Here is a 14056-nt window from a genome sequence, read left to right as displayed (position 1 = left end):
GGACCTACCTCGTATTAAGTTGATCTTTTCTCTACGCCTTGCTATAACTGTAACATTATATTCTGCAGTCTCTCCTTCCTTCCCTATGTACGGTCTGCATTGTTTGTGCAGCATGCAAGAAACAATACTTTTCACTGTATACAATACATGTGACAATAATAAATCAAATCAAATCAAAAAATTTAAAAAATAGTTGTCCATTGCAACACACAGGTAAGCAGTTACTCATTCACAAACAACCTGGATTAGGATCTGCAGGAATGCCAAACTGTGACATCTAGGCACATCAATCACATTATTGATAAACAGTCATTGTATTGGAATAGTGGACCATTTAACTTTTTACATGTAGGTGCCGACGATAGGAATGTGATTATATTGCCACAGATAGAATTTTTTTGTTTTTTACTGTCCATGATCTGGGTGTTTTGTATGTGAGGGACATGTGTTTTTTTACCCTCAGAGTGACTGTCCAAATTCAAGTAACTCCAGCAGCAAGGTTTTGTGAATTTAGAAATAAGGAAGGTTATTTATTATCACATATTTCCCCAGAGTTTTCAAAATGTGAAATCTCACGCACTTAAATTACCCACAGAACTGCGCACACAAAGATTGGATACAGATGAAGGGCATGATTTAACAGCCACATTGCCCCAGGCGTGGATCCGTGCAGACCAGTCAGACCACAGGAGAGGCCCAAATCAGGAACCGTGCTGGGCGGAAGGTGGTTTGCGATCGAACCAGCCCAGCCCTATTGTCAGGATCCAGAACCAGCCCAGACGTGATGCGAAGCTAATTGAGGCTAATTAAGAGCAATTTCCATCTCATTAGCGAGATGGAAGCCCAAAATAACAACTTCCCGTGACCTAACTGGCTCTGCAGCGAGAGGTCGCGATTAGTACTGGTCCACACGTCCGTGAACCCGCAGGCGTCACAGCACCTGGGGAGGGGTCTCCCAGGCCATTGGAGACCTCTGGGTGGTTAGGCTCATGACAGGGTGGCACCCTGACTCTCCCTCTGGCAACCAGGCGCCTTGGAACTGCCAGGTTGGCACTTTGGCATGGCCACCCTGGCAGTCAGTGGGGTGTCCTCACTTAGGTAGGGGTAATGCCCATGTGTGTGGGGAGTGACACTGCCCATCGATGCGGGGGACCCTCAATCTCACTTAGATCTCGGGCACCCTTTCAAAATGGTGGCCAGACTGCTGAGGAGCTGACCTGACCAGTGAGTTCAGCTCCCCAGTGACGAACATAATTCTAAGTGTGGGCAAGACTGGGGAGAAACTCCCAGGAACCAAAAATAGGTCTAAGTGTGGTTGGATAGCGGCAGACCCGGCAGGAAAACCCGCCCCAAATGGCACTTGGAAACTTTTCCGTTTGATCGCGCCCAAGGAAAAAAATATACAATAATTGTATCAGCTTCTTTTGTTGGAGGCCTGTAGTTTCTTAGATCAGTTGATGTTTTGATTGAAGTAACAGTCTTATAAACCAGAGGATTTTCAGTAAGACCTTCCTACCGTAGAGTATCCAGCAGGTTGGTTCTCAGGTGAATCTTATGTTTGAACAGATTGAAGTAAATTCTTCCCTCACTTTTTACCCTTTGTTGTCTTGGCAGCTTGGATGACCGTGCGCTTTGCTGTTTTAAAAGCAGCATCGAAAATGGCTGCCTCACCAGTTACAAAGTCCTTTTTCCAAATAAGGCAGGTGTCTAGATACACCTTGTTTGATGACTTTCACACCCTGAAAGTTTGAGCCAGTTAGTGTAATTGGGCGGGACATTCTGCAAGCACCCCAACTCCGCCCCCCCCCCCCCCCGACCCCGTGGAGCAGGCCTGCCACTGGCCAGTGGGGAGTCATGTCTATGGGGTTTTGTCTGCCCCAAACCCCCCGCCACCGGGGAACGCACCACTGGAGGTCATCATCAGCATTAACGGATGTTCCCGTCGGTGGGAATGGTCGGAACATTTCAGACTTTGATCCATTCAGTTTGAAATTACCCTTCTGTATTAATTTCAGGAAAAGTGCTGAGTCAACAGCAGTCCTGGAAGATCCTTTTGTTCCCTCTTGAGACAGGGGAATGTTTGAATCCATAAGAGAAGTCAGGTGACCAACCTTTTGTAGCCTTTTGTGGGTTTTTAAAAAATAAAGTATTGACTGAAACTCCTAATATACTGGAACACGACAATACTTTTTAAAAATAAATTTAGAGTACCCAAATCATTTTTTCCAATTAAGGGGCAATTTTTTAGCGTGGCCAACCCACCTTGGGTTGTGGGGGCGAAACCCACGCTGGCACGGGGAAAATGTGCAAACGCCACACGGACAGTGACCCAGAGCCGGGATCGAACCCGGGACCTCGACACCGTGAGGCAGTAATGCTAACCACTGCGCCACCATGCTTCACACGACAATACTTAATTTACAATGTGCAAATTGTATTGTCGTCTTATTTTACACATGTAAGCAATGCTGGTTGCTAAATGTCTGCACTGGAATGAGTTTTTTTTATTCGTTCAGGGAATGCAGGCATTACTGACTTGGCAAGCCTTAATTGCCCTTCCCTAATTGCCCTTGAGAAGGTGGTGGTGAGCATTCACCTTGAACCATTACACTCCATGTGGCGTAGGTATATCCACAGTGCTGTAATGAGAGGGTTCCTGGTCTTTGATCCAGCAATAGTGAAGGAACGGTGATATAGTTCCAGTTCAGGATGGTGTGTGGTTTGGAGGGGAACTTGCAGGTGCGGGTGAGACTGTCATGGGCCTGTTGCCCTTGTCCTTCTAGACAGTAGTGGTCATGGCTTTGGAAGGTGCTGTCAAAAAGGAGACTGGATGAGTCGCTGCAATGTATCTGGCAGATGCCACATTTTACTGTGTGTGCTTTGGTGGTGGAGGGAGTGAATGTTTAAGGTGGTGGAGAGCTGCTTTGTCCTGGACGGTTTCGAGCTTTCTGAGCTGCACTCATCCAGGCAAGTGGAGAATGTTCCATCGCTCTCCTGACTTGTGCCTTGTAGATGGTGGACAGGCTTTAGGGAGCTACTCACAGCAGAATTCCCATCCTCTGACCTGCTTGTGTAGTCACAGCTATAGGGTGGCATGGTAACACAGTGGTTAGCACAGTTGCTTCACAGCGCCAGGGTCCCGGATTCGATTCCCAGCTTGGATCACTGTCTGTGCAAAGTCTGCACGTTCTCCCCGTGTCTGCGTGGGTTTCCTCCAGGTGCTCTGGTTTCCTCCCACAAGTCTTGAAAGACATGGGGCGTGATTCTCTGACCCCCCCACCGGGTCGGAGAATCGCCAGGGGCTGGCGTAAATCCCGCCCCCCGCCGTGTCGCGAATTCTCCGCCACCGGAGATTCGGCGGGGGCAGGAATCGCGCTGTGCCGGTCGGCGGGAATCCCCCGGCGATTCTCCTTCGGCAAGGGCCAAAGTCCCGCCGCTGTCAACCCACGCCAGCCGGCGTAGATTGAACCACCTACCGTACCGGCGGGGGCAGACGGCGCAGGCAGGCTCCGGGGTCCTGGGTGGGGCGCGGGGCGATCTGGCCCTGGAGGGTGCCCCCACGGTGGCCTGGCCCGCAATCGGGTCCCACCGATCCGCGGGCGGGCCTGTGCCGTGGGGGCACACTTCCTTCCGCCTTCGCCATGGTCTCCACTATGGCGGAGGCGGAAGAGACCCCCTCCACTGCGCATGCGCGGGGATGCCGTGAGTGGCCGCTGACGTTCCCGCGCATGCGCCGCCCGGCAAAGTCATTTCCGTGCTGGCTGGCGGGGCACCAAAGGCCTTTCCCGCCAGCTGGCAGGGCGGAAATCAATCCAACGCGGGCCTAGCCCCTCAAGGTAAGGGCTTGGCCCCTCAAGATGTGGAGAATTCCGCACCTTTGGGGCGGTGCGATGCCGGACTGATTCGTGCCGTTTTTGGCGCCGGTCGGCGGACGTCGCGTCGATTACGGAAAATCCCGCCCATGCTGTTAGGTGAATTGGACATTCTGAATTCTCCCTCTGTGTACCCGAACAGGTGCCGGAATGTGGCGACTAGGGGATTTTCACAGTAACTTCATTGCAGTGTTAATGTAAGCCTACTTGTGACAATTATTATCATCATTATTATTTATTTGGCTAGTCCAATTCAATTTCTGGTCAAAGTACGAGTTTTCTATCAAGTTCTAAACAGCTTATGCCCTGTCATTTAAATAACCATCATCGACAGATACAGCGAGAAGCCGATGCAATTCTGCAACCAGATCCCATCTCCTTAAATTGCTGCATGTAAATTATTTTCAACTACAATGCCCTTATAATGGGAGTGAAACATTGAAGGAAATCACAATCGTTCTTTCATCCAAGTGTCATGGTTTAATACTGTGCAGATCTTATACTGAAACTGCCACCTATTGAAATATTACCATATTCTGGTTGACTTACTTTAATTATACTGGAAAACACACAGCTATTTCATGCTGCCAAAGATTACAACCCTGTGCCAGATTGATTAAAGTTCGTCAAATGATAGTCAGCAAGATACACATCACCCACGGATCACTTTGTCTTCTCTTTCTCAGTTCTGTGACGTGCAGCATCAATTCGACAGCTTCAAACTTTCTCTTGGCTTTAAAGTTAACCCGTTTTTTGGGGAGAGCAGCATTTTCACAAAATGCCAACCAACCCGATGTCAAAGGGGTGAAGGATATTTGCTACGGTGGGGCCATGGAATGAGGGACTGCAGCTACGTGGGCAGACTTGAGAAACCGTGTTGTTCTTCTTGAAGCAGAGGTTACGGGGAGACTTAATGGGGGCGTTCAGACTCTGATGGGTGCTGGAGAAGTATATTGTTTCAATGGCAGGTAGCCAGGTGGATGCAGATTTGAGGAAATTGGCAAAAGGGCCAGAGGAGATGGAAAGACAATGGGCGGGATTCTCCGTCACGGGACCCCCGGAATGTGTCCCCCAATGGAACGGAGAATTGGGCGCTGGGGGAAAATCGGGATGGGCACCTGGATGCGATGCTCCAACCCTTTGTGGGCAGCGTGACCGAGGTCCACGATGCGCGCCGGTTGGGGGGATGAAAATCAAACCAAATGGGTCTTAATGACCCGTTTGCGTCTATTTTGTGGGTCCGGCGCCCCGGCCTCCTGTGATACTCCGCTTCCCGAGGCCGGGAATCATGTGGATCACTTGTGGTGTCAGCAGTCGTGAACCTGACGTGGTGGACACTGCGGTGGGCCAGCCCTTGTATCGGTCCACACTAGGTGACCCCAGCCAGACGGCAATTAGTACTGGTCCACCCAAATGTGGACCAAGCGGAACGGCACCTGGGGGGGTGTCCCAGGCCTTTGGAGACCCCTGGATGGTAAGGGACAAGGCATGGTGACATCCTGGCTCTCGATTGGCACCTGGGTACCTTGGCACTGCCAGGCTAGAACTTTGACGCTGCCACCCTGGGGGCACGGCCAGGCTGGCAGGAGCACTTCCAGGGTGCCAGTGCCACGGTGCCCAGGTGGCAGGGTGGCACTGCCAAGAATCAGGGCCTGAGGGGCCATGCCCATGAAAGGAGGGATGAGGGGGTTATGAAAGGTGGGAGTGAAGGGCAGGTATGAAGGATCCTCCAGTAGGTTGGAGGGGGTGAAGGGTGGGGCGTCCTCACCTGGGGGGTGTGGGTAATGCCCATGTGTGTGTGGGGGGTGACATTGCCCATGGCTGGGTGGTTTGGGAGACCCTCAAGCTCACTTAGAGATCAGGGCACCCTTTCAAAATGACGACCCGATCACAGAGGTGCCATCTGGCTGGCAGCTTCAGCTTTCGAGTGATGGAAACAGTTTTTGTGGATTAGCCTGGAGAGAAACTTACCAGGGCCACAGAAAATGACTAAGCATGGCTCGATAACGGTGGGGAGCTCGCCAACAGAGCCGGGAGAAATTCCCGGCCAAACCCACCTGAAATCACACTTGGAAACCTTTCTGTTAAATCGTGCCCATTGGGGCCGAGAAACACAACGCTTGCTAACGTCACTCAGGTTAGTGGCGTGGGTGGTGGTGCAGCGGGGTGGGGGGGGGTGCGGCGGGGACTGCACATCTTTGGACTGTGGGAGGAAACCGGAGCACCCGGAAGAAACCCGCGCACACACGGGGAGAACGTGCAGTCTCCGCTCAGACAGTGACCCGAGGCCGGAATCAATCCCGGGTCCCTGGCGATGCGAGCCAGCTGTGCTAACCACTGTGCCACCGTGCCGCCCAAAGGTATTTCATTGGTTGTAACATATCCTGGGACATCCTGAGATGCTATAGAATTGCAAGTCTTTCTATTGTCTATTCACGTTGCAGTCCAGGATCAAATCATATCAGGTCCCACTAGCTGCAAAGATCTTGGGCAGGATTCTCCGATTTTGGGGCTATGTCCGGACGATCCATGGCATTTTACGTGGGAAAAATCCGCGAGGCCCCAGAACGGATCCTCCGACCGGTGAGGGGCTAGCAGCCGCACCACGTAAAACGCACGGCCTTCCCGATACAATCGACGGGAGAATTGCCGGGTCCTTGGCCGTGCACGCGCACGGTGACAACCTGCAGTGGTCCCGCCGTACAACATGGCGCGGCTGTGCACGGACCAGACCCGCCAGATAGTGCCCCCCTTGGACACCCCCTCGCCACCCCCGGGGCCACCCCCCATCAGTCGCCCCAGCCCTTGCCGAAGCTGCCCCAGCCAGCAGCACGGCTCCCCCCCCCCCCCCCCCCGACTGTGGCGGAGCTGGACACAGTCCGCAGCCGCCATGCCAGGTCCCCGACTGCTGAGACCACACGCCCCCCCGCGCGATTATGAACTCGGCCCATCGAGGATGGCGCATCGGGGGAGAGCCTTCAGGTCACGTCCTGAGGCCATCCCAACGGTGGGCAGCGCGCGCTGCAATGAAGCCATTTTGGAGGGGGCGGAGTATCCAAAAACAGGCACCGCCCCCCCCCCCTCCCCCCGATTACACCATAAAAAGGGATTCTCCGCTTGATCACCGATTACGAAATCGACATCGGTGAACAGAGAATGCTGCCCCTGTTCTGACAAATGACAACCTTGGCTAAGCTCAGTTCTCGGCAAGTGCACATTGCTACAGTTTAGGAGCTATCTCCAGCTCAAGATCAGTGGGATGAATATTGCCCCTGTTCAATAATCCTAACGAAGCTTACAAAGAGTCCTCCCATTCATATTTTCACTCAGAGGGAACACACATCTAAGTGAGGAACACAGCAGAGCCGATCTTCCCAATGCAATTGAGGTTTCCAATCTTACAGGTTTTACCGGAGTATTTTGCATTCGATCTGTGGCGTGCTGTACCAATCTGAGAGAATTCGAGTTTGAAGATCAGACAGGGTTCCAATTTTAAGCCCCCCCCCCCTCAGAAAACAGAGATATCTGGACGTAATGTTGGTTCTAGATCCCACCTGACTTTTACGTTTCCTGGATGTTGAGGGAGATCATTATCGACCTGAGCAATTATTATCGACCTCAGCATAAAAACGGGCGTTCCTCTTCATAACACCCCCCCCCCCCCCACCCAAGGAAGCCATTCGGCCCATCGAGTCTGGACCGGCTCTTGGAAAGAGCACCCTACCCAAGCCCACATCTCCACCCTATCCCCATCACCCAGTAACCCCACCCAACACGAAGGCAATTTTGGACACTAAGGGCAATTTAGCATGGCTAATCCACCTAACCTGCACATCTTTGGACTGTGGGTGGAAACCAGAGCACCCGGAGGAAACCCGCGCAGACACGGGGAGAACGTGCAGACTCCGCACAGACAGTGACCCAGCCGGGAATCGAACCTGGGACCCTGGAGCTGTGAAGCAATCGTGCTAACCACTATGCTACCATGCTGCTCTGAAACTGACTTTACCACCCCCCCTCCCCCTCCTCCTCCCCCCTCCCCGCACCTCAACCGAACCTCAGTGGCCCCAGATTTATCGCTATTATTACATGTCACAAGGAGACTGGCTTCTACATTTTGACGAAAGAGGCTATTGGAATCTGTGGCATGACTGACATTTGCAAAATAAATGGGCACAGTGAGACGGAAAATTGTCATTGGTGTGACAAATAGAATCATGTAACCGATTCGAACTATTCTGCTGAGGAGCTAAAAGTGTAACAGAAGCTGGACGGCAGAAAACAATGAAGAAAGCAACACCAGCTTCTCCAATCACCTTCCTTTACCTTCTTTTCCTCCTCTTGTACGACTGCGTCAAGATATCGGGGGACATAAGACTCGTATTTTTGATCATTATTCCTCATGTTCAGATTTTCGCAATAAATGGTGTGGTCCCTAAAGCAAAGGAAAAAGGCCAACATTTAGCTAACGGTTTTGAGCATTGTGTTTATATTGACGTTACATAGAATTATACAGAAAGTGCAGCACAGACTATTAGGCCTTACCAGTCCATTATTACGTTTCACACAAGTCTTGCCCCCATCCCCCTCCTATAGTCTTCAATTCCTTTCTCCCTCTTCTTTAGTTTTTTAAAAATAAATTTAGAGTACCCAATTCATTTTTTCCAATTAAGGGGCAATTTAGCATGGCCAATCCACCAACCCTGCACATCTTTGGGTTGTGGGGGCGAAACCCACGCAGACACGGGGAGAATGTGCAAACTCCACACGGACAGTGACCTAGAGCCAGGATCGAACCTGGGACCTCGGCGCCGTGAGGAAGCAGTGCTAACCCACTGCGCCACCGTGCTGCCCCCTGTCTTCTTTAGTTTCCCCTTGATCGCATCATTGTTCACCTCAATAACTCCCTGTGGTAGCGAGTTCTATATTGTCACCACACTGCATGTTTCTCCGGACTCTTTATTAGTTACGATCTTATATTTGAGATCCTTAGCTCTGGTCTTCCCAACAGGAAGTTACATATTCTCTACATCCATCCTGACAAATCTATTCATAATTTTTCAGAGAAAAGAGCTTCAGTTTGTTTGTAACCGTTCCTGAAAAGTAGAACGGTGAAGTTCTGGTATCGCACATCTGCGTCTATTTTGTAGCTTCTCCTCTGTCTCTGTGTGAGCCTTACTTCTGTTGTGGGCAAAGTCTTGGAAAGGTTTAGAAGAGATAGGATGTATAATCATCTGGAAAGGAATAATTTGATTAGAGATAGTCAACACAGTTTTGTGAAGGGTAGGTCGTGCCTCACAAACCTTATTGAGTTCTTTGAGAAGGTAACCAAACAGGTGGATGAGGGTAAAGCAGTTGATGTGGTGTATATGGATTTCAGTAAAGCGTTTGATAAGGTTCCCCACGGTCGGCTACTGCAGAAAATACGGAGGCATGGGATTCAGGGTGATTTAGCAGTTTGGATCAGAAATTGGCTTGCTGGAAGAAGACAAAGGGTGGTGGTTGATGGGAAATGTTCAGACTGGAGTCCAGTTACTAGTGGTGTACCACCAGGATCTGCTTTGGGGCCACTGCTGTTTGTCATTTTTATAAATGACCTGGAGGAGGGCGTAGAAGGATGGGTGAGTAAATTTTCAGATGACACTAAAGTCGGTGGAGTTCTGGACAGTGCGGAAGGATGTTACAAGTTACAGAGGGACATAGATAAGCTGCAGCGCTGGGCTGAGAGGTGGAAAATGGAGTTTAATGCGGAATAGTGTGGGGTGATTCATTTTGGAAGGAATAACAGGAAGACAGAGTACTGGGCTAATGGTAAGATTCCTGGTAGTGTGGATGAGCAGAGAGATCTCGGTGTCCATGTACATAGATCCCTGAAAGTTGCCACCCAGGTTGAGAGGGTTGTAAAGAAGGCGTACAGTGTGTTAGCTTTTATTGGTAGAGGGATTGAGTTTCGGAGCCATGAGGTCTTGTTGCAGCTGTACAAAACTCTGGTGCGGCCGCATTTGGAGTATTGCGTGCAATTCTGGTCGCCGCATTATAGGAAGGATGTGGAAGCATTGGAAAGGGTGCAGAGGAGATTTACCAGAATGTTGCCTGGTATGGAGGGAAGATCTTATGAGGGAAGGCTTAGGAACTTGAGGCTGTTTTCGTTAGACAGAAGAAGGTTAAGAGGTGACTTAATTGAGGCATACAAGATGATCAGAGGATTAGATAGGGTGGACAGTGAGAGCCTTTTTCCTCGGATGGTGATGTCTAGCACGAGGGGACATAACTTTAAATTGAGAGGAGTTAGATATAGGACAGATGTCAGAAGTAGGTTCTTTACTCAGAGAGCAGTAAGGGCGTGGAATGCCCTGCCTGCAACAGTAGTGGACTCGCCAACACTAAGGGCATTCAAATGGTCATTGGATAGACATATGGACGATAAGGGAATAGTGTAGATGGGCTTTAGAGTGGTTTCACAGGTCGGCGCAACATCGAGGGCCGAAGGGCCTGTACTGCGCTGTAATGTTCTCTGTTCTATGTGTCGTTTTTAAAAAAATAAATTGGAAACCAGAATTGCCCACAGTAATGCAAGTATGGTCTAGCCAAGCTTTTGTACAAATTTAACATAGCATCTCGACTACAAAATCAAAATACAGCGAACGCTGGAAATATTAAATAAAAACAGTCCAGCCTGGAGAAGCTCTGCACATCAGGCAGTATCGGTGGAGAGTAAAACAACGTTAATCTTTTAGTTGTGTGTTCCAAGGATAGATCATTGACCGAAATGTTAACTCTGCTTTTCTCTCCACGACACTGCCTGATCGGCCGGACATTTCCAGTCTCTACTATTCAACATTATTCATCCAAAAATCCACTCTAGTGCTTTGATTCCTTTTTTCCATTGGCTTATTAGCCTGTGTCATTCCTTTAGTGAGCTGAGTATAAATTAATGTCCTTAAGTAAACATTTTTATAGAAATTCCACTATCCACAATTGAACTTGCTTTTTGGACGCAATCTACCAGCCACGTTGAGCCCAAAAGGGAGCATGGCGTGGCCGGCAGGTCCCTCTTCCGGGATCTCTCCGGCTCGCCGCGCCTCGCGAGATCTAACGCCATCTGAGGAGCCCCCTATAGATGGGTAGGGGTTTTGGGGGTGTTCGGGGATCACGTGGGGGGGATTTTTAAATGCCGTCCCGATCTCCACCTGCAGGTAGGAGTTCCGGCGAGCGGAGCTCCTCGGTGCAGGCAACAGGACTGAGTGCGGCCATCCAGGGTGTGCCCTGCTGAGGCTCCGGATAGGACCAGGATCCCGGTAGATAGCGTGGTGTGCCAGGAAACACCCGGCTAAACCTGCTCGTTACGGGACTCTGCCCCATTCGGGTAGATTGCGCCCAGATTGTCTTCCCTTTAATGCCATTGGGTAATGCATCAAGAGGAATGTTAATATTAAGATCAGCACAAACTTGCCAATCAGTCCCTAGAACACGATCGGATGATGTTGCAAAACCTGCAGAGTCCTGAAAAACGGGACATGCTATCAAAGCTTTTCATGGTAATGCCTCCACTAACCAGATTCATTTCTGATGCAGTATAAATTCTCCCATTGCTGTTGATAATTTCTTGCGAGCTGTCCTGTTGACTGCAAGATGAAAAGCTTTGATGGCATATTTCTTTTTTCAGTAAGAAGCAAGTTCTGTACCACCAAATAACTATTTAGAATCATGGAATCCCTACAGTGCAGAAGGAGGCCATTCGGCCCGTCGTGTCTGCACCGACCCTCTGAAAGAGCGCCCTGCCTAGGCCCACTCCCCCACCCTATCCCCGTAACCCCACCTAACCCGCACATCTTTGGACACTAAGGGGCAATTTAGCATGGCCAATCCACCTAACCTGCACATCTTTGGACTGTGGGAGGAAACCGGAGCACCCGGAGGAAACCCACGCAGACACGGGGAGAACGTGTAGACTCCACACAGACAGTCACCCGAGGCTGGAATTGAACCCATGTCCCTGGCACTGTGAGGTAGTAGTGCTAACCACTGTACCACCTTGCTGCCTTATGTAGTCACTTTGCGGGGGGGGGGGGGGGGGACCTTTGCATCACTGGCCACACGGTTGACGTACCTTCGTTCATGGTTTGGCTCCTGATCATCCTGCGAAATCTTTTTACGTCTAAATGAGAGACCTCAGTTTCACATTTCGTTTGAGAGACAACAACGCCCCTGACAGTGCAGCACACCTCAGTGCTGACACTGGCAGAGTCAGTCTAGAATATGTGATCAGGACCCTGGTTTATACCCACAGAGGCTAGGCTGCTCCTTGCTCAGCAAAGATGCCCCAAATCAACAAGCGAACCCTGAAAAACGCCAGATCGGACAAGAAATGTTAACTCTGTTTCTCGGGCTGCAGGTGCTGCCAGACCTGAGGAGTTTTTCCAGCATTTCCTGGTCTTATTTGAGATTAAAAGTAAAAATGTTCTGACAGGTATCCATTAGAAGTAGATTTACTCTCCCCATTACTTATGACAGACAGAACTGGGTGCGAGACAGTGTTATAGTATATTACAAGAGTGTGGTAGAACATAGAACATACAGTGCAGAAGGAGGTCATTCGTCCCATCGAGTCCGCACCGACCCACTTAAGCCCTCAATTCCACCCTATCCCCGCAACCCAATAACCCCTCCTAACCTTTTTGGACACTAAGAGCAATTTAGCATTGCCAATCCACCTAACCTGCACGTGTTTGGACTGTGGGAGGAAACCGGAGCACCCGGAGGAAACCCACGCAGACACGGGGAGAACGTGCAGACTCCGCACAGACAGTGACCCAAGCCGGGAATCGAACCTGGGACCCTGGAGCTGTGAAGCCACAGTGCTAACCACTTGTGCCACCGCGCTGCCCAAGCTGATACATGACAAAGATGCACTACTTAATTATTTAAACTCAGTATCAGTGCCAAATACAAACTGTGACCCCAAATCTTGCAGAGACGTTGAGGAGGCTTAAGTATTTAAAAGGTGATTGAACATTAATGAGGTGTTATCTACTCATCCTTATTCTTGCACTTAATGAGGAGTAAACTATTGAGAAAGCATCGCTGTGTCTGCCACAATGACAGAGCATTTCAGACGCTGTAACCAGCAAATTTGAAACTGACATCAGCCCAAGTGTGTAATCATTACTGCAGGATTGCTTTCTGCTCAAAAGCGAGAACCGCCCATTTTAACCTTGGATGTTTTAAGTGCTATCAGTAGCTATCCTGTATTGCTATCAGTGTACCCGTGCAGTAATTCCACTTAACAGGGATTGCAAAAGCACAGGTAATTGTAATAAATATCCGGCAAATTTCAAGCCACCAATGTGACAAATAGCATTTGATAATCGTGAGTAAAATTCTACTGACTTCAGAAGATCGTACGTCCCTGGTCCAGGGCCCTCAGGAATTTTAAAATCAATACGTTTGGATGTCCGATTGCCAAAATGCACCCCTTTATATTGTCGAGTGGAATATGGTTCATTCTGAAACAAAAGAATTACAAAATTCTGACTTAGTTTCCTTGCACTAAATTAAATCTCATCGATAGCAATGATGGGTTAAGCATTTTGGAAAGTCTTTCAGCCTTGGCCAATATCGCAAAAAACTATTTTCTGGTTGTTAACACATTACTGTTTGTCGGCGGGGGAGGGGTTTATGACGCAGGGCGAGACCACAGCGCAGGTTCAATCGCCGTACCGGCTGAGGTTATCCATGAAGGCCCCGCCTCCTCGACTTTGCCCCTCACCTGAGGTGTGGTGACCCTCGGGTTAAACCACCTCCAGTCTCAAAATGGGAGAGCAGCCTATGGTCCTCGGGGACAATGGCGGCTTTAAGTTCCATTCACTGTCTGTGGGAGCTTGCTGAGCACAAATTGGCAGCTCTGTTACCTGCATTTCAAATGTAACTGTGCTTCAGAATTGCTTCATTGATTGTCAAGTGACTTGTGGCATCCTGAGGTCGAAGGCTCTGTGTAAATGCAATATTGTCAATGACCAGATTATCTGCTTTACTGGTTGGTGTGGGTGAGAGACAGGTATTGGTCAGGGCACTGGAGGAACTCTGCTGCTCTAAAGTGTCAATGGATAAGGGCAGCACGATGGCGCAGTGGTTAACACTGCTGCCTCACGGCACCGAGGTCCCAGGTTCGATTCCGGCTCTGG

At 49.9% G+C, this 14056-nt stretch overlaps 1 protein-coding gene across 3 annotated transcripts in view; it reads right to left on the bottom strand.

Annotated features, from left to right (window-relative positions):
• Positions 1-14056, bottom strand: part of stpg2 (sperm-tail PG-rich repeat containing 2) — a 649746-nt gene that overhangs the window by 553464 nt on the left and 82226 nt on the right. For all 3 annotated transcript variants that reach the window (XM_072495293.1, XM_072495294.1, XM_072495292.1), the window contains 2 exons: positions 13263-13378; positions 8199-8307 (listed from right to left, as the gene is read on the bottom strand). In XM_072495293.1, coding sequence (XP_072351394.1) covers positions 8199-8307; positions 13263-13378 — 225 coding nt within the window. The remainder of the gene's footprint in view (positions 1-8198; positions 8308-13262; positions 13379-14056) is intronic.

Source organism: Scyliorhinus torazame, chromosome 3 (assembly GCF_047496885.1).
Source record: "Scyliorhinus torazame isolate Kashiwa2021f chromosome 3, sScyTor2.1, whole genome shotgun sequence".
Taxonomy (NCBI): domain Eukaryota; kingdom Metazoa; phylum Chordata; class Chondrichthyes; order Carcharhiniformes; family Scyliorhinidae; genus Scyliorhinus; species Scyliorhinus torazame.
This window is presented reverse-complemented; position numbering and strand designations above follow the sequence as displayed.